This window comes from Trachinotus anak, unplaced genomic scaffold, assembly GCF_046630095.1.
Source record: "Trachinotus anak isolate AG129_WGS33_773 ecotype Australia unplaced genomic scaffold, CSIRO_AGI_Tana_v1 ptg000004l, whole genome shotgun sequence".
In the NCBI taxonomy this organism is placed as follows: domain Eukaryota; kingdom Metazoa; phylum Chordata; class Actinopteri; order Carangiformes; family Carangidae; genus Trachinotus; species Trachinotus anak.
Window position 1 is genome coordinate 4207615 of NW_027273855.1, and position 13988 is coordinate 4221602.

At 40.8% G+C, this 13988-nt stretch overlaps 1 protein-coding gene across 2 annotated transcripts in view; it reads left to right on the forward strand.

The window, feature by feature from the left end:
• The window catches only part of spen (spen family transcriptional repressor), a 28180-nt gene continuing 14192 nt past the window's right edge, over nt 1-13988 (forward strand). Inside the window, exons 1-3 of one of the 2 annotated variants that reach the window (XM_071475331.1) lie at nt 1-951; nt 3668-3988; nt 11099-11713. In XM_071475331.1, the coding sequence (XP_071331432.1) occupies nt 869-951; nt 3668-3988; nt 11099-11713 (1019 nt within the window). In that variant the 5' untranslated portion in view covers nt 1-868. Of the gene's footprint in view, nt 952-2028; nt 2733-3667; nt 3989-11098; nt 11714-13988 lie in introns of those variants that run through there. The other variant, XM_071475333.1, reaches the window with a different exon arrangement.

A 13988-nucleotide genomic window follows, 5' to 3' on the forward strand; every position in this document is an offset into this window, starting at 1 on the left:
AAGTAGACCATCCATCCATTTTTCAAACTAGTTATTCTGTTCAGGTTCAGAGGAGGCTGGAGCCCGTCCCAGCACTCACTGGTCCAATCCCAATTACACCCTGTAAATATAAATATGTAGCCAGAGTGATTAATGATTTATATACCTCGACCAGGCCAAGAGGGAGCAACCCTGAATGCTCCTCTGGTACTTTTTAAAAATGTGGACCTGTGGTTCACTTGATCATTTTGGAGTGATTTGTTTTTCTTCTTTGCATTGAAAAAAAAAATAAATAAAATGCAGCTTATAACAATCATGAGACATTTCAAACATTTAAAACTTGGGATTACGTAGTTTTTACTATATGCAAAGTGCCTCACCTTGCTATGCCCTACGAACACTGATGGGATCCTCCTGTGAGTCAAAGCCTCTCAGATGTCAAAGCACCAACAGTCAACCAGGGGTTTTCTCACGCATGCGTAGTGGCGGACGACTATCTCATCGGGGAGAAAAAAAGAAGTTCACACACAAAGCCACGCCTGCGCTGTGTGCCCCTCATTACAAGCGAAGTTGCTGCATCTTTTTAGGAAGCTACATGCTTTCTTTCGACATCCAAAGGTCGCATGGTGTCAGGGACGCGCCTAGTCACGGGAACAGTCCGGAGCGCGTTCATGAGGTGCAAGATCGCGCTTTAACAGTGAAGAGTATCAAACAGCGTGCGGGGATTCAACCTAATGGTTTACATTGGGTCACAACGTTCAGTCAATGATTTGCGCCGAGTATTGTTTTTTCTCGTCCGGCGTTTATTCTGCAATCCTTTTCTATTTTGCACGGGAAGAAACTGACATAGCAAACTCATCTGTATGATCGGGGAGCAGGAGCACACAGTATGGTCCGGGAAACCAGACATTTATGGGTGGGAAATTTACCCGAAAATGTGCGAGAGGAGAAAATCATTGAGCACTTCAAGCGGTGAGTGGAAACACTAATGAGCGACGTGTGTGTGTGTGTGTGTTTTGTAAAGTAACGACGAGAGCACGGCCAGCATCTCTCTCTGTTGTGTCACATTTTAGTGAAGTCGGGATGAAGCAGGAGGTTCCCCTGTAGCAAAGTCCCATTTGGCGACTGTGCTGTCAGCCCTCCATGAGCAACAGCACCGTGCTGCATTTGAGCCGAGATAAAAAAGAAAACGGCCAGCACGCTTCAGCCACCCCGGCTAGCGGACATATGCTTTTGCCATTTTGACACGATTACTAACTTGCACTTGCAGGCTGGGTGATAACTTTACCTGCCCCCTTTCATGTGCCGTGGCTGTACATTCCCCACCAGGTAACAATCTGGACTTTTGAGCAGCCGGGGAGCGCAAAGGAGACGCTGTTGTGCAGCTACACAGCACACGGTCAGTGTAAACAAACTTCAGCTCACCTGACGAGCTGCGAGCAGCTGCACAGACCGTGCATTTACCAGCACGCAGCCCGCCGCCGTATGTTTCTGGTTCCTGAGCAAACCGGGGACCCGGTGTTTCACTTGACTCCCTGCGAGTTCGCCAGTTCACTGCTTCCCACCAAACGTGTGCACAAAGTGCGGTCGGTTTGCACGCCATGTACCTGTATGTCAGAGTGCACCGTGGCTGCTGCTGCAACAGTCGGATCTTTTTTTTCCTGAGCTAACACAAGTCGGTGAAACCTCAAAGGTGACGCGACATCACGCTGCAACATTGTTGAAGCTGGCTGTGATTGAACAGGGAGCTGCGTTCACTGATATGCAACATTGTGCCGCTGCAGGAGGCTCCTGGTGTTTACTTTGTGCGCGTATGGACACAAAAAAACAAACAAACAAAAAAAAAAGGTCCTTTGCCACATTATGACCGCGTCGCTTCCCCCAGCTGCTGACTTGCACAGCCTGGTTTTATTTAAGGGGAAATTAAAGAACACATCTATATTTTCGTTATGATATTCAAACTGAGCTTCATTTGTGCTTTTTTTTTTTTTTTGGGAGGGGGAGGGGGGGGGGCTACTGGGGCAGACCAGACATATGCACCATTTATGGGCTTTTAGCTTTGTTGTCTTCCTCACAGAAAAATATGTTAATATGTGTTTTTGTCGTGTGGCTATCACAATTGTCTGCGCGCTCTCGCCCCTCTCTCCGGCTGTCAAGGAAATAACAGCCCGCCTCTCCGTCCATATGTGCTGGGGACCAGACTGCTGAAAAACATCATAGTCTACCTATATGAGCAACGTTGCTTTTTTTTTTTTTTTTTTTTTTTTTAAACTATGTAGGCGTCGCCATATCGGACGAAAGCTGCCAAATGTCTGTTTAACAAAACTGTAACCGAAAGGCGCATTAGTCCCTCAGCATACTCTAACATACGGCAGCGTAAAACATACAGACTGGTGATTATAATTTGGTGCCTTGCGCACTCTTGGTCTTTATTAATCATGGTAGACGGATGCGGTGGCGAAACTACAAATGGGGTTCGCGTCTGATTCACGCAGCCTCGCAGACCGCACAGTAATGGGCTGCCTGTGTGCCGCTTTATTTACATTAGCCCGTGTTGTGATGTGCGTAACGTTATTTTTGGGGGATGGTGACTGACAGCATGTTATTGCAGTAGCGGAGAGGAAACTGTCGGCCGGTCCTCTTTTAGCTTGCTGCCTCAGCTCCAGCGTTTACCCAGAGGTAGTCGGAGTATGCAGGTGCATGACAGCCCAATGTGTGATAGAAGTCATTGAAGATGGGGGACGGCAGAATGAGTAAGCAGTGTGAACAGCTTTTCTAAAATGGCGTCGGAGGCTGTTCAATGTTGGGAACTGGCATGCCAATAAATTTATGGGCACCCTACTGTCTCTGCCGGACAGCGAAAACACACTCCCGAAAGGTTCTTGGTGGGAAATACTCAGCGCTTAAAGATGATAGCAGGCTTTGTAATCCTTGACTGGGCTTGTAAATTTTGTGTAATAGGCTTCCCATCAGTCAATTCAACCATCACTTAGCGGGGTATTCTGTCTTTTATGGGCTTATTAAGGAAACAATGGAAAACTTGCCCTCATATATATATATATATATATATATCTGTTAACACTTCTCTCTTGATCAGTTATATTTCAAATTGGGGAAAAGGGGAGAATTGATTTTATTTTATTTGTAAATTTGCACCAAATGTGCTTTTCTCATAGTGAAACATAAAGGGCCATATAGACATCCAAAATGCATTTTTATTTTATTTTATTTTTTTATTTTTTTTTAAGGCCACTCACAGCTAACCAGGAAATATCACCGTGGTAAAAGCTGCTCAGACCTCATGTGTGTGTGCTTTCCTTGAGCTAAAAGCATATGATAGAACCCTCCTCTTACAAAACATGCTAATATTGTAAAATATATGCATTTATTAACATGCAGTGTGCCAAGTCCAGTTGCTGGGTTACTGTTGCCTTGTAAGAAAGTACCACAGAGCAGAAAATAGGCATAGCAAAGCCACCTTACCTCCCACCCCTCCTCACACACACACACACACACACACACACACACACATTGACATAACTGAATTCAGCACTATGCAGTTTGAAAAGGTGCCATCATGTGGGAAATTAACTGTTTTTCAGTAAAAATTCAGTTGGGAAATTCATTAACACAGATGCAGCTGAAAACCTGGTGATCACTTTGTTTTTTTTTTGTTTGCTTTCTTTAGATATGGACGTGTGGAGAGTGTCAAGGTCCTGCCCAAGCGGGGTTCAGAAGGTGGAGTCGCAGCCTTTGTGGATTTTGTGGACATTAAAAGTGCTCAGAAGGCTCATAATGCTATCAACAAGATGGGGGACAGAGACCTGCGCACTGATTACAATGAACCAGGCACAATTCCTAGTGCCGCGAGGGGGCTGGACGATAGTCTGTCCTTAGGCTCTCGTGGCCGGGATGTATCAGGGTTCACAAGGGCGGCAGGGGGGGCCGTGTATGGTCCCCCCACGTCGCTCCACAGCAGAGATGGACGCTATGAACGCAGACTAGACGGGTAAGTGGACAAAGTTTCTCTGAAGGCAGGGGGAACCGTGGTTTCTGGTAAACACCTTACCTCCAAGCATCTTTCCACCATCTATTCATTTACTTGTTTGGGGGTTAAAGAGGAGAAAACAAGTTCATGCTCAAGAATTAAATCTTATAGGGATGCCCTCTAAAGTCCTCCGAGCGTGGCCAGCGCTCCTGGATTCATACTTACAGGTAGACACCGAAATATTCCCTAAATGAGAGCATTTTTGTGCACATGTGTATCTATTACTTAAATGAATAGTCAGTAGTTTAAATGGCTGTTGGGGATTATCTTTGTGTGTTTAAACATCTCTGTGAGGTGGATGTATCATTTGTGGAAAATACGGGGCAAAGATTGGATATCGTAAAATTTCCCAGGATTATTGGAGAGAGAGGGAGAGGGAGAGAGAGAGAGAGAAAAAGAGAGAGTGGTCCAACGGCCATCCCTGGGATTCCCTTAATCTGGAGTTACATGCCCTGCTCGATGGATTAATGTCATCCTTTTTTTCCTCATATAACAAAACAACCAAGAGCACACATTATATGTATAAGACACCATTGTTTGGATTAGTCTAATTTGGTTTTCAATTATCGTGCACACCTCACTGAGGTGTTCACCTCTCTCGTCGGCCGGAGTCATGTGGATAACCTACACAGGATATTTATCCCCCACTGTTGGATTAACACTGGCCAGACACCAAAAGGATATGCTATCATGCTAAAGGTATGGGTTGCTTTCTTGGTGCTTTGTTTTTTTTTTTTTTTTTTTTTTTTTTTTTTTTTTGGTTTTGTTTTTTGTTTTATTTGGGATTATATCTGAGATCAGGGCATTACAATTTGAGTGCTGGGAGACCTCGGCTGGTGATCCGAGTCAGTAGAAACCACAAAACAAGTGAGCAAATGACTTTTTTCCTGCCTTATTTTTGTGGAGATTATTTTTATTTTTCAACATCTGAGACTCACAGATTTGCCAGGGGCCAAGATGGACTATGTTTGGATCATACAATTCAGAGAAGAATGCTGGAAATTGGGACTGGAAAGTTGTGCCATCCTCACTGTTGGACATAACCTCATCTCATGTCTGTGGATTATCTCTTCTTTCCTGAATGTGGAACTATAACTAAACCTTGGATACAATCACGCACACAATCAGAGAACTAAGTTGCAACCATGAACTGCATTTCTCATTGACTCAGCCACGGTTTGGACTGCATGCAGGCTCTTCTACTTGTGTGGGAGATCACGGATCAACAGCAGACATGAGCATCCATGAGCTTCAAACCTGAATGATCTCCACCCTGGGAATGAATACCGTGCTACTGTGAACGAAAATCTGGATTACCATTAAGAGACACCGTCTTCATTCCTAATCTGTCATGGCCATTTTTCCCTCCCTCTACCAAAGGAATTTGACTACTTTACCGCTGTGCACAGTGTGACCGAACTGGAATGTGCAGGACTTCACAAATGAAGACGCAAGACTTAATTTTTTGCATCACCTCCATCATTGCTGTTGGGGAATCAGCAGTGCAGTACTCACTGAAGATGGACCCCTGGATATCATGCATTTATTTCACCGGACTCAAGTGCAACACCGATTAACCCCCTACGTGTTTGGATGGATATATGGACTTAAATAGACATTTTCCAGCATTACAAAATATCCTAACCTGGATCCGTACAAGGCCAAGTTTGTTTTCGTCATTTTAATTAAAACGGACACAAACATGAGGTCCCCTGCCCTGAAGATGAGGATTATGTTTTCTATTGTGAACAATTTTGCTTCAGTTTTTTCCCCTTCCACTCAACATTTTTGCCCATTTTTTCTGCTCACAAAGTTCTATCTCCCTAGATTGTATTTGGAATTATAGGTCAAGTTACCACTCTCTCAAAAGGTTGGTATGTCCTGCCCTGTGTATTTTAGCTGTCCTCTCTAACCCCCTAGTTTGAACCCCTGTCTCTCTCCATTTTCCCCACTAACCGAAGTAGCTGGTACATAAACTATTATTACTGCCTGTTTGTCTAAATACAGAAATCTGTACCTTACCTTGTATCGTTTTCCTTTCTCTTCCTCTCACCTGACCCTACCTTCAGCTCCTTTCCCCTGTTCTCCTTATGATGAATAGATCCATATTGCAGTTGTTGATGAGTGACCAAAGTGTTAAAAAAAGTACCTTTGTGGAAACAAATACACAGATTCAAAAGATTCAAAGACATATCACATACTCGTATTTGAAATATGTGCAGGAAAAAGTGGGGGCGGCATACTCTAGAGGTTGTGCTAATAAACTAATGTGCAATAATAATAAATTAGAATGGATGTTAAAAAAAGGATTAGAAAACATAGAAAGGACACATTTTTAAAGATAAAAGTATTACAAATAAATTAATGCAATGTGTATTTTCCCAGTGTCTTTTAAAAACCAATGAGACAGAATGAAATGATTATTTATTTGATTTAAGTCTTATCAAGCAAAAATGACAAACATGAGGATTTTCTTCTTTTCTCTGTTTTTTATATAGATTAAATATACTGTTGTAGACTGTTGGTCGGACAAAAGGCTCATAGGAAAAACCAGTGAAGAAAAAAAACAGATTAAATTATTGATTGATTAATTAAAAAGATAATCTGTATCATCATCAATAACGAAATTAATAATTAGTTCCAGCCTTAGTATCTTTTGTTCCAGTGTTTCCAGTTGATGTTTTAAAATTTTGGCAGCTTTTGTGTTTTATTGGAGGATAGTAAAACATAAATACTGTAAAACCTGCCACAGGGTGCAGACTCAAAACCTGACTCTCAGGAATGAACTGTCAGAGAAAATTGTAAGACAAATGTAACACAATATTATTTCTCTCTTTTTTTTTTTTAGAGAGTTGACCATAGTAAGTGGCAGCAAATGCGTATAAAGAGAGATATATAACATCCATCCAAGGTCCCTGATTGGATTCACGCTCAGAATGTCGCAGCTCCTTTTTAGGGTTGAATAAAATGATAATTACTGTGAGATGGTAGGAATTTGTCAGCTGTCAGATTTTTATAAACCGTTGTTATACTTTGGTGGTTATCCATTTAATTTCTGGTCGTATTAGACTATTGAAGGCAATGACGCAAATCAATGAGCAGGACTGATTCATGGCAGTGCTGGGTTTACAGGATTGCTGCATCAGTTTGATGGATTACCTTGATTCGTCTGGTATTTAATTTACTGGATGAACCAAAAACAGATATTTCGCATTACAATTTTTTTCCCCCCACTCAGTTCCCAGGAAAAGTTCTATATCACAATATCTTTCAACGATATGATGTAAATTACACACACTATGATAGAAGATTTTATTCACATTGCTGCATTCAAGCTCCATGGTTTGTGCCTCATCCTGCGAGGACAACAGGATGCCCCACAGCTGCACAGTGAAACTGTTTGTTTGCATGACAGAAAGATATTTAACAATAAACTGCTCATAACTCTTTTGGAAATTTTGAATTAAATTGAAACACATGTTTTGCTCCCACATGACTGAGCCTCCTCATAAGATGCCTTTTTAGCATGCTGCTGGACTGCATCATTATAAATATGCTGTTCACGTAATCCCAAAACAGTTGATGTGCTTAGCATGCACCAGAGCAGACTAATAATCAAACACTGGTGGAAATTCTGCCAAAAAAAAAAAAAAAGTCAAACTGAATTATTTTTAAGCTGCATGAATAATGTAGAAGCAGTTTTGTGTAAAGTGAAATTGAAGCGAAATTGAAGGCTATCTATTGAGGAGTGAGCCTGCGCCACCAAATTAGCATTTTCGAGAGCATCTAGGGGTCAAGGTAATCCATCAATTTCACAGCAGACATCGTTAGGCCATAGCTGTTATTCATGAATCCTGCACACAGATGATTAAATCAAATAAACTGAAACAGAATTTGCCCCTGACCTGCTGTACTTCATATATCCTGAAACGCAGTCATAGTGCTGGTCTCCCAAGCCAATTTATCTAAAGATCCATGAGAGTATGTGCAGCCCATGCAGTCTTTGTTCTTGTGCCCCACCAACTTTGCTGTTCAGACACAATGAAAGGGCTCCATTTATTATCTAAAACAGCATTTGTGTCTATAGATTACATATTATTTATGTCACATCTCTTACACTGATATATATTTTCAGTTTTGCCCCATCAGAATTTCTACATCGCTTAATATCAAATAAATGCAGAGTCCTGCAAACCCTTAACTCCGGTCAGTAATTATCAATTTATGTAGACTTAAAATTTTGATTGGTTAGAATAAATAAATAAATAAATGCATAAAATTATATATCCTTGCAACATTTGCAGTGAGATGTGAGTGTGAATGTAGGTAACTTGTCTTTTTTTTTTTTTTTTTTTTTTTTTTGTCAAACGTAAAGTTCAGGTAGGGCAATTTAAGAAACTTATCCCATGGGTCATTTACCAAATCGCCTTTCAGGAGATCACAGGGCATCAGTGATGCAAAGGAAGAGACTCGTGTCATCCATCTTCAGAGAAATGGCAGCAGCCCTTTGTCAGCAGCTGGTGGAACCCACGTTGGTTCCTAAAGCTCAGACTGACATGCAGGCAGCTCATTTTAGTAACTGTTGGGTCCTCAGATGTCTGCTCTGAATCCCTCCAAGACCAGATTTAACAAATGTGCTGAAAAACATTAAAATGATTGTAGCCGTGTGAGGACATTTTTTTTAACTTGTAAAGCACCGGAAAGTTGTAAGATCTTAAAAATAAAAGCATTACAAAATAGATCCTATAAAAATGTGCAATGTGTTGCTGAAGGAACTAATTACAAACATTTGCTGGAGATTCAAAACAAAATGCATTGTGCCCTCATTTGCTCTATTATTAAGAAAATACTAACAAAAAGCTGCTGCCAGCTTCTCTTTAATGAGATAAACTGTTTCAGAAGTTTCTCCTTCTGGCAAATGTCTTTGATTTGTACTTACAGATCTTTTGATGGCGTAGACAGTTTAGCAGCTGGAGAGCCAGCAAGCAAGGAGAATCCAGATAGACGCATCTTTACAGAGATGTGACCAAAACATCTCTGCTGGTCTAAATCAGTAAAACATCCAACATATTTTTGAGATTTATCAGTGAGGAAAATTTTGAATCCCATCCAAGGAATCAGTGGGGATTGTTTTTTAATGAATTTCAGACCTCTTTTCTCATACTTGATATGGTTATTATCAACCTGAGAGGAGGCAGAGCATATCATTTTGTTGAAACTTTGTTTCTTTAGGACATCCTTTAAGCCAGTCTTGTCTTAATTGGATGGTAGACCATGAACATTTGCATGAAATATTTGAGGATGGGAGAGGGAGGTAATGAGGACCTGAAAAGATACGGGTACCAGAAACACTGGACCTTTGTCCCTGCCCAGACTCAAACCAAGAACATCACAGTTTGATGATATGAGCATTAGAAGTCCAACAAGACGCCATGAACATCGGTTGGTTTTCTCAAGCATGTTATATCATTTCTGGCTTAAACACTACATTACCTGTAGGATTTCCATCCAGCCTTGATTTTCTATGATTGTACATTCATTGATATTACTTCTTTATTCATTCTTAGTTGAAAGTTACATAGTAAAAGTACAATTTCTGTAGTGCAGTATTTCTATAGGATTTGCCGAAATTCTTTCAAATTGCTTGTTTATGTTTAGCTAGAACCCCATCTGAAACCTGACCTACAACCAAGATAGCACACATGTACCAGCATATATAGGTGAAATCTCAAATGTATTACAGTGTCACACAGGTTTATTTATAATTTGTGCTTTTGTAGGAAGTTAATCAAGTTTTTACCATTCTAATAGTTGAGGTTTATTTTCCGTTAAAATCCCACACTGTTCTGAATTTGTCCATCCTCGTTTGAACTGGACAAAGAATAAAACGCAGTCTTTTATTTTAATTACCAGTATAATGAGGGTTCGTAACTGTTGTTATATTAAAACATATTCCGCCCTGTGTTGGAACATCATGGCTAATTTTCTGATTATAATTTGATCTGAATTCAAACAGTGGTAATTGCTGTCCTGTCCCGCTCATTATGGGAAGTTTGGTAATATGACTGTTGTAATGACACAGCAGTCCTATTACCAAATTAAACTGTGATTGCTTTATTCAGACAGAGGGCGTACAGGTCTGAGCAGACTGTCCTTATTTGCACCGTTTCTAATGTGGATCTTCATAAAAGTTGCTTTGAAGAGCCTTTTTTTTCTTAGAACAACTGGTCTCAAATTGTGTAACATAAACAAAAGGCTTGTCATAAGTCACCTTCAAAAACCTCGAACAAAGCCTCTCAGATGAATGATAACATGTCTGAAAAATAAGCTTTTGTTATAGCTGCCCGATGTTACAAGGCCGGAATGACTTGACGATCTGTAAAGACATAATCTCTCATTTAGTTCCCTTTATTACAAGTGATCTTTGTGCAAGTCTCTTATATCCTGCAATTAAATTTTGAAATAAGCTGCAGATTTCAATTCTTCTAAACACAGACTGCATGCCCTTTGTTAAAAATGTTTCCTTGTTGATCTTTTCAATAAAGTGTGTTGCGTTTTACAATAAGATATACTAGTCAAGTATATTTCGTTAAAACTGAATGAAAACATGTGTTCAAAGAAATTAAGTTCAAACCAAATCATCTTAAAGCTTATGTCAACAGCTCAAAGTTGATAGAAATGCATGAAAGAGGGTTACCTAACAGCTTTTTCGTTGTAGAAGTGTGGTTGGTATGGTGGCAGAAGGATCTGATACATTTAATCTCCAAGTCATAAACAGTTAGGCTGAGAAAACATGCAAGGCCCGAATCTCAGTTGTCTCAAGAAGTAAATCATTTAAATCTCCTCATAGTTCAGTTTGTAGGCTGGTAAATAATTCTCTTTTTTTAGATGCTCAAAAACGACCCTTCTTAAAAAAAACTTTAGTGCCCCGTCTTCCCATGTGTCTAATTATGAAAACCCCACCAGAGACAAATGATGATTCCGCTTGTCTACTTTCTTATGCTAGCAACTTTTCTTCAGCATCTTAAATGTAAGTGTAATGTGCTCTTGTTCTCTCTTCCTGTTTATTAGGACTGCTGAAAGTCGGGAGCGGGCATATGATCACAGTGCCTATGGACATCACGAGCGTCCTGGTAGCAGCTTCGACCGCCAGCGGCATTACGACACAGACTATTATCGAGATGCAAGAGACAGGACTCTAAGCACAGCAGGGAGTGGGTCTGGTACCTCCAGTGGAAGTGGTACAACGGTGTCCTCGGGAGTCGGTGGAACTATCGTTAGCGCTGTTGCTGGCAACACAGGAACAAGTGGTTCAACAGGGGCCACGACAGGAGGAAGCGGAGGATCTACATCCAGTGGGGTCGGCTTCTACCGATCTCACAGCAGGAGCCCTTGTCGCTTTGAGACACCAGAGCCTCGCTATGAGTCTCGCACCAGGGAACCCTTTACTTTGGCCAGTGTGGTTCACAGGGACCTTTACCGGGAGGACAGGGGTCGGCGTGGAGAGCGGTCGTACCGCCACAGTCGTAGCCGCTCACCGCACTCAACGCATTCGCGAAATCCCTCTCCTCAGAGACTGGCAAGTCAGGCTACCCGTCCTCCACGCTCCCACAGTGGGTCAGGCTCTCGCAGTCGCTCCTCCAGTTCAGACTCAGTCAGCAGTACCAGCAGCAGTACGAGTGGCAGGTGAGTGAAGTTATTCTTGCTGTCAAGATTTCTACCCTTGTGCGTGGCTGTTGTTTACCTTTGTGTATCCCAGTGTTGAACAGGAGCTGGACAGAGTAAGTACAGTAAGACAGAAGTCTGAACACTGAATGCTGCTTCAAATGACTGTAAAATGTATTTTACAAAATTAAACGGGACATGTTTAAGTTCATTGGACCTGTTCAGAAGATTAATAAAGCCATCTATCGTTCTCTGCTGCTTACCTGAGTCCAGGTCACAGTGGTAGCAGGATGAGAAATGTATTCTCAGTAAGGCTAACATCGGTTTAATGTATGGTCCCTGCTTTTATTCAATACACATTTTTATACAGTATTCTTGAGCTTTACCAATATCATTTAGTATTATCCATAATTTCTTATTTTTGGAATAAAATTACTGAGATGACTTTGATTAAGCTTTTACAGTTTTCCTCAGATTTTCCAAAAATATGTTCATGTGGACCACTCAAGATTTGGCAAATTGTGTAAAAAAAAAAAAAAAAAAATCACTGGTATAAATTTTGGTCAACTCAGCAAAACGGAACAACTCACAGACCATGTCAGTGCGGCTGAATTTAACATGCTTTTCTAAAATGCAGTCCTGTGGATCCAGTTTGATTTCTGTACTTCTGTTTCTATATTTCTCTTTTTAAGCATAACAGAATTTGGCTGCACTGGCTCTACTGACTTCTGCGGCTGTCAGTCGTTAGTGGGGACTCCCGTTCAAAACACTTCATTGCACAACATCCCCTGTATGCAGAAGCTGTGGTTTAAAACATGAACCGTTTAAAGATTCACAACCCATAATACTGTGTCATTATGTCTGTTTTTTCAGCGTTTTTTTTTCAGTTTTAATTTTTTATTCAAGGATGATTAGTAGAGTTGACTTTTAGTACAACCCGACAGCACTGCGTATTACTGCTGCAACGACAGGCTAGCCGTTTCTATTTTCAACATTTGAACACACCTCTGAGCTGCATCCTGCAGGTGACACAAATTACAAGCAAGTATCTGCTGGGTTATGAGTCTGTGTTATATGTTAGAACAAATATTGTGAAGACACACCATGATAAGAAAAATTCATTATATACCCTGTCATTTTTCAAATGACAAATCTATATTCACTAGGTTGAGAAGCTGATTGCCATCAGGAATCAAATCTTGGAAAATGACCTTTGTTGCATGTGACTACTGTAATGACACACTGGTGTTCATACATAGGATTAAGTAAAGGTTCATCTTGCTTCTTGCTTCTCTGTTTTCCTCATACAGTCCATTAATTCGCCAGGTGGCTTATTGATCGTCGTAGATTTACAAAACAATGTTACGAACATGTTTTTAAATATCTCAGACAAAATTAACCACTTTGTTTATTGTCCAAAAAATTTTGAAATGTGTTAAAAAGCTTTTAGCACACACCCTAAACCTAACCGTTGGTTGAGTCACCTGGTGACAGCCACAAATATTACTATTATTACTGTAGATAAATTTAATTAAGATGTTTTCCTGGAATGCTGTGATTGTGTTTTAATTATTGTGTCACAGCCAAATTTCTGTCAACACAAACAATGGCTGTTTTTTAATGCCATTCAATCTGGTTTCAGTTCCATTTTATATTTGACATGTTAATTCAGCTGTTTCTGTGCAACCTTGAATGTTGGTACATTTGTTGTAATGATCTTTGTGTTGATGTTCTTGTAAATTTATTTTTTTATTAGATAATTTAAGTTGTTGTGATGCCGCAACTGCACAAGCAAACATAAATAACAAAAGGTTAGGATAATCAAATGCAAGTAAGGTCTGCAATTTTAAAGACATTTTACTCGTTAGATTTGCTCCACTGGATAATTCCACCTCACCTCTGTCCAGTTGTGTATTTTTTAACTACCTCACCTTTGGTCAGAGCCCACAGCTCTGATCGACATGTAGCGACACATGTGGCTTGACGAGGTAGTGCTGTGGGGGGAATTTCAGGAGACGGCTGGTATATTTTTCTCACTGCCTACCTCTCTGTATGGGTAATGGCTCCCCCCCTCCGTGAGATCCAGTTGGAACTGGAAATTTCTGGCCAGTGCTGGCTGTCTGCCCACTCCCACAGGCCAGGCTCCGTCAGCAGCACTTCCGGGAGTGTCTGAGCTCAGGAGGAGAAAGTGAGAAGGAAACAAACAGCAGAGGGCCTAGAAAGCCGAGACAGGCATGGGAATGGTTTGAGATAAAAGGTTCATGGAGCAGCCATGAATTTTCCAATGACAAATCCA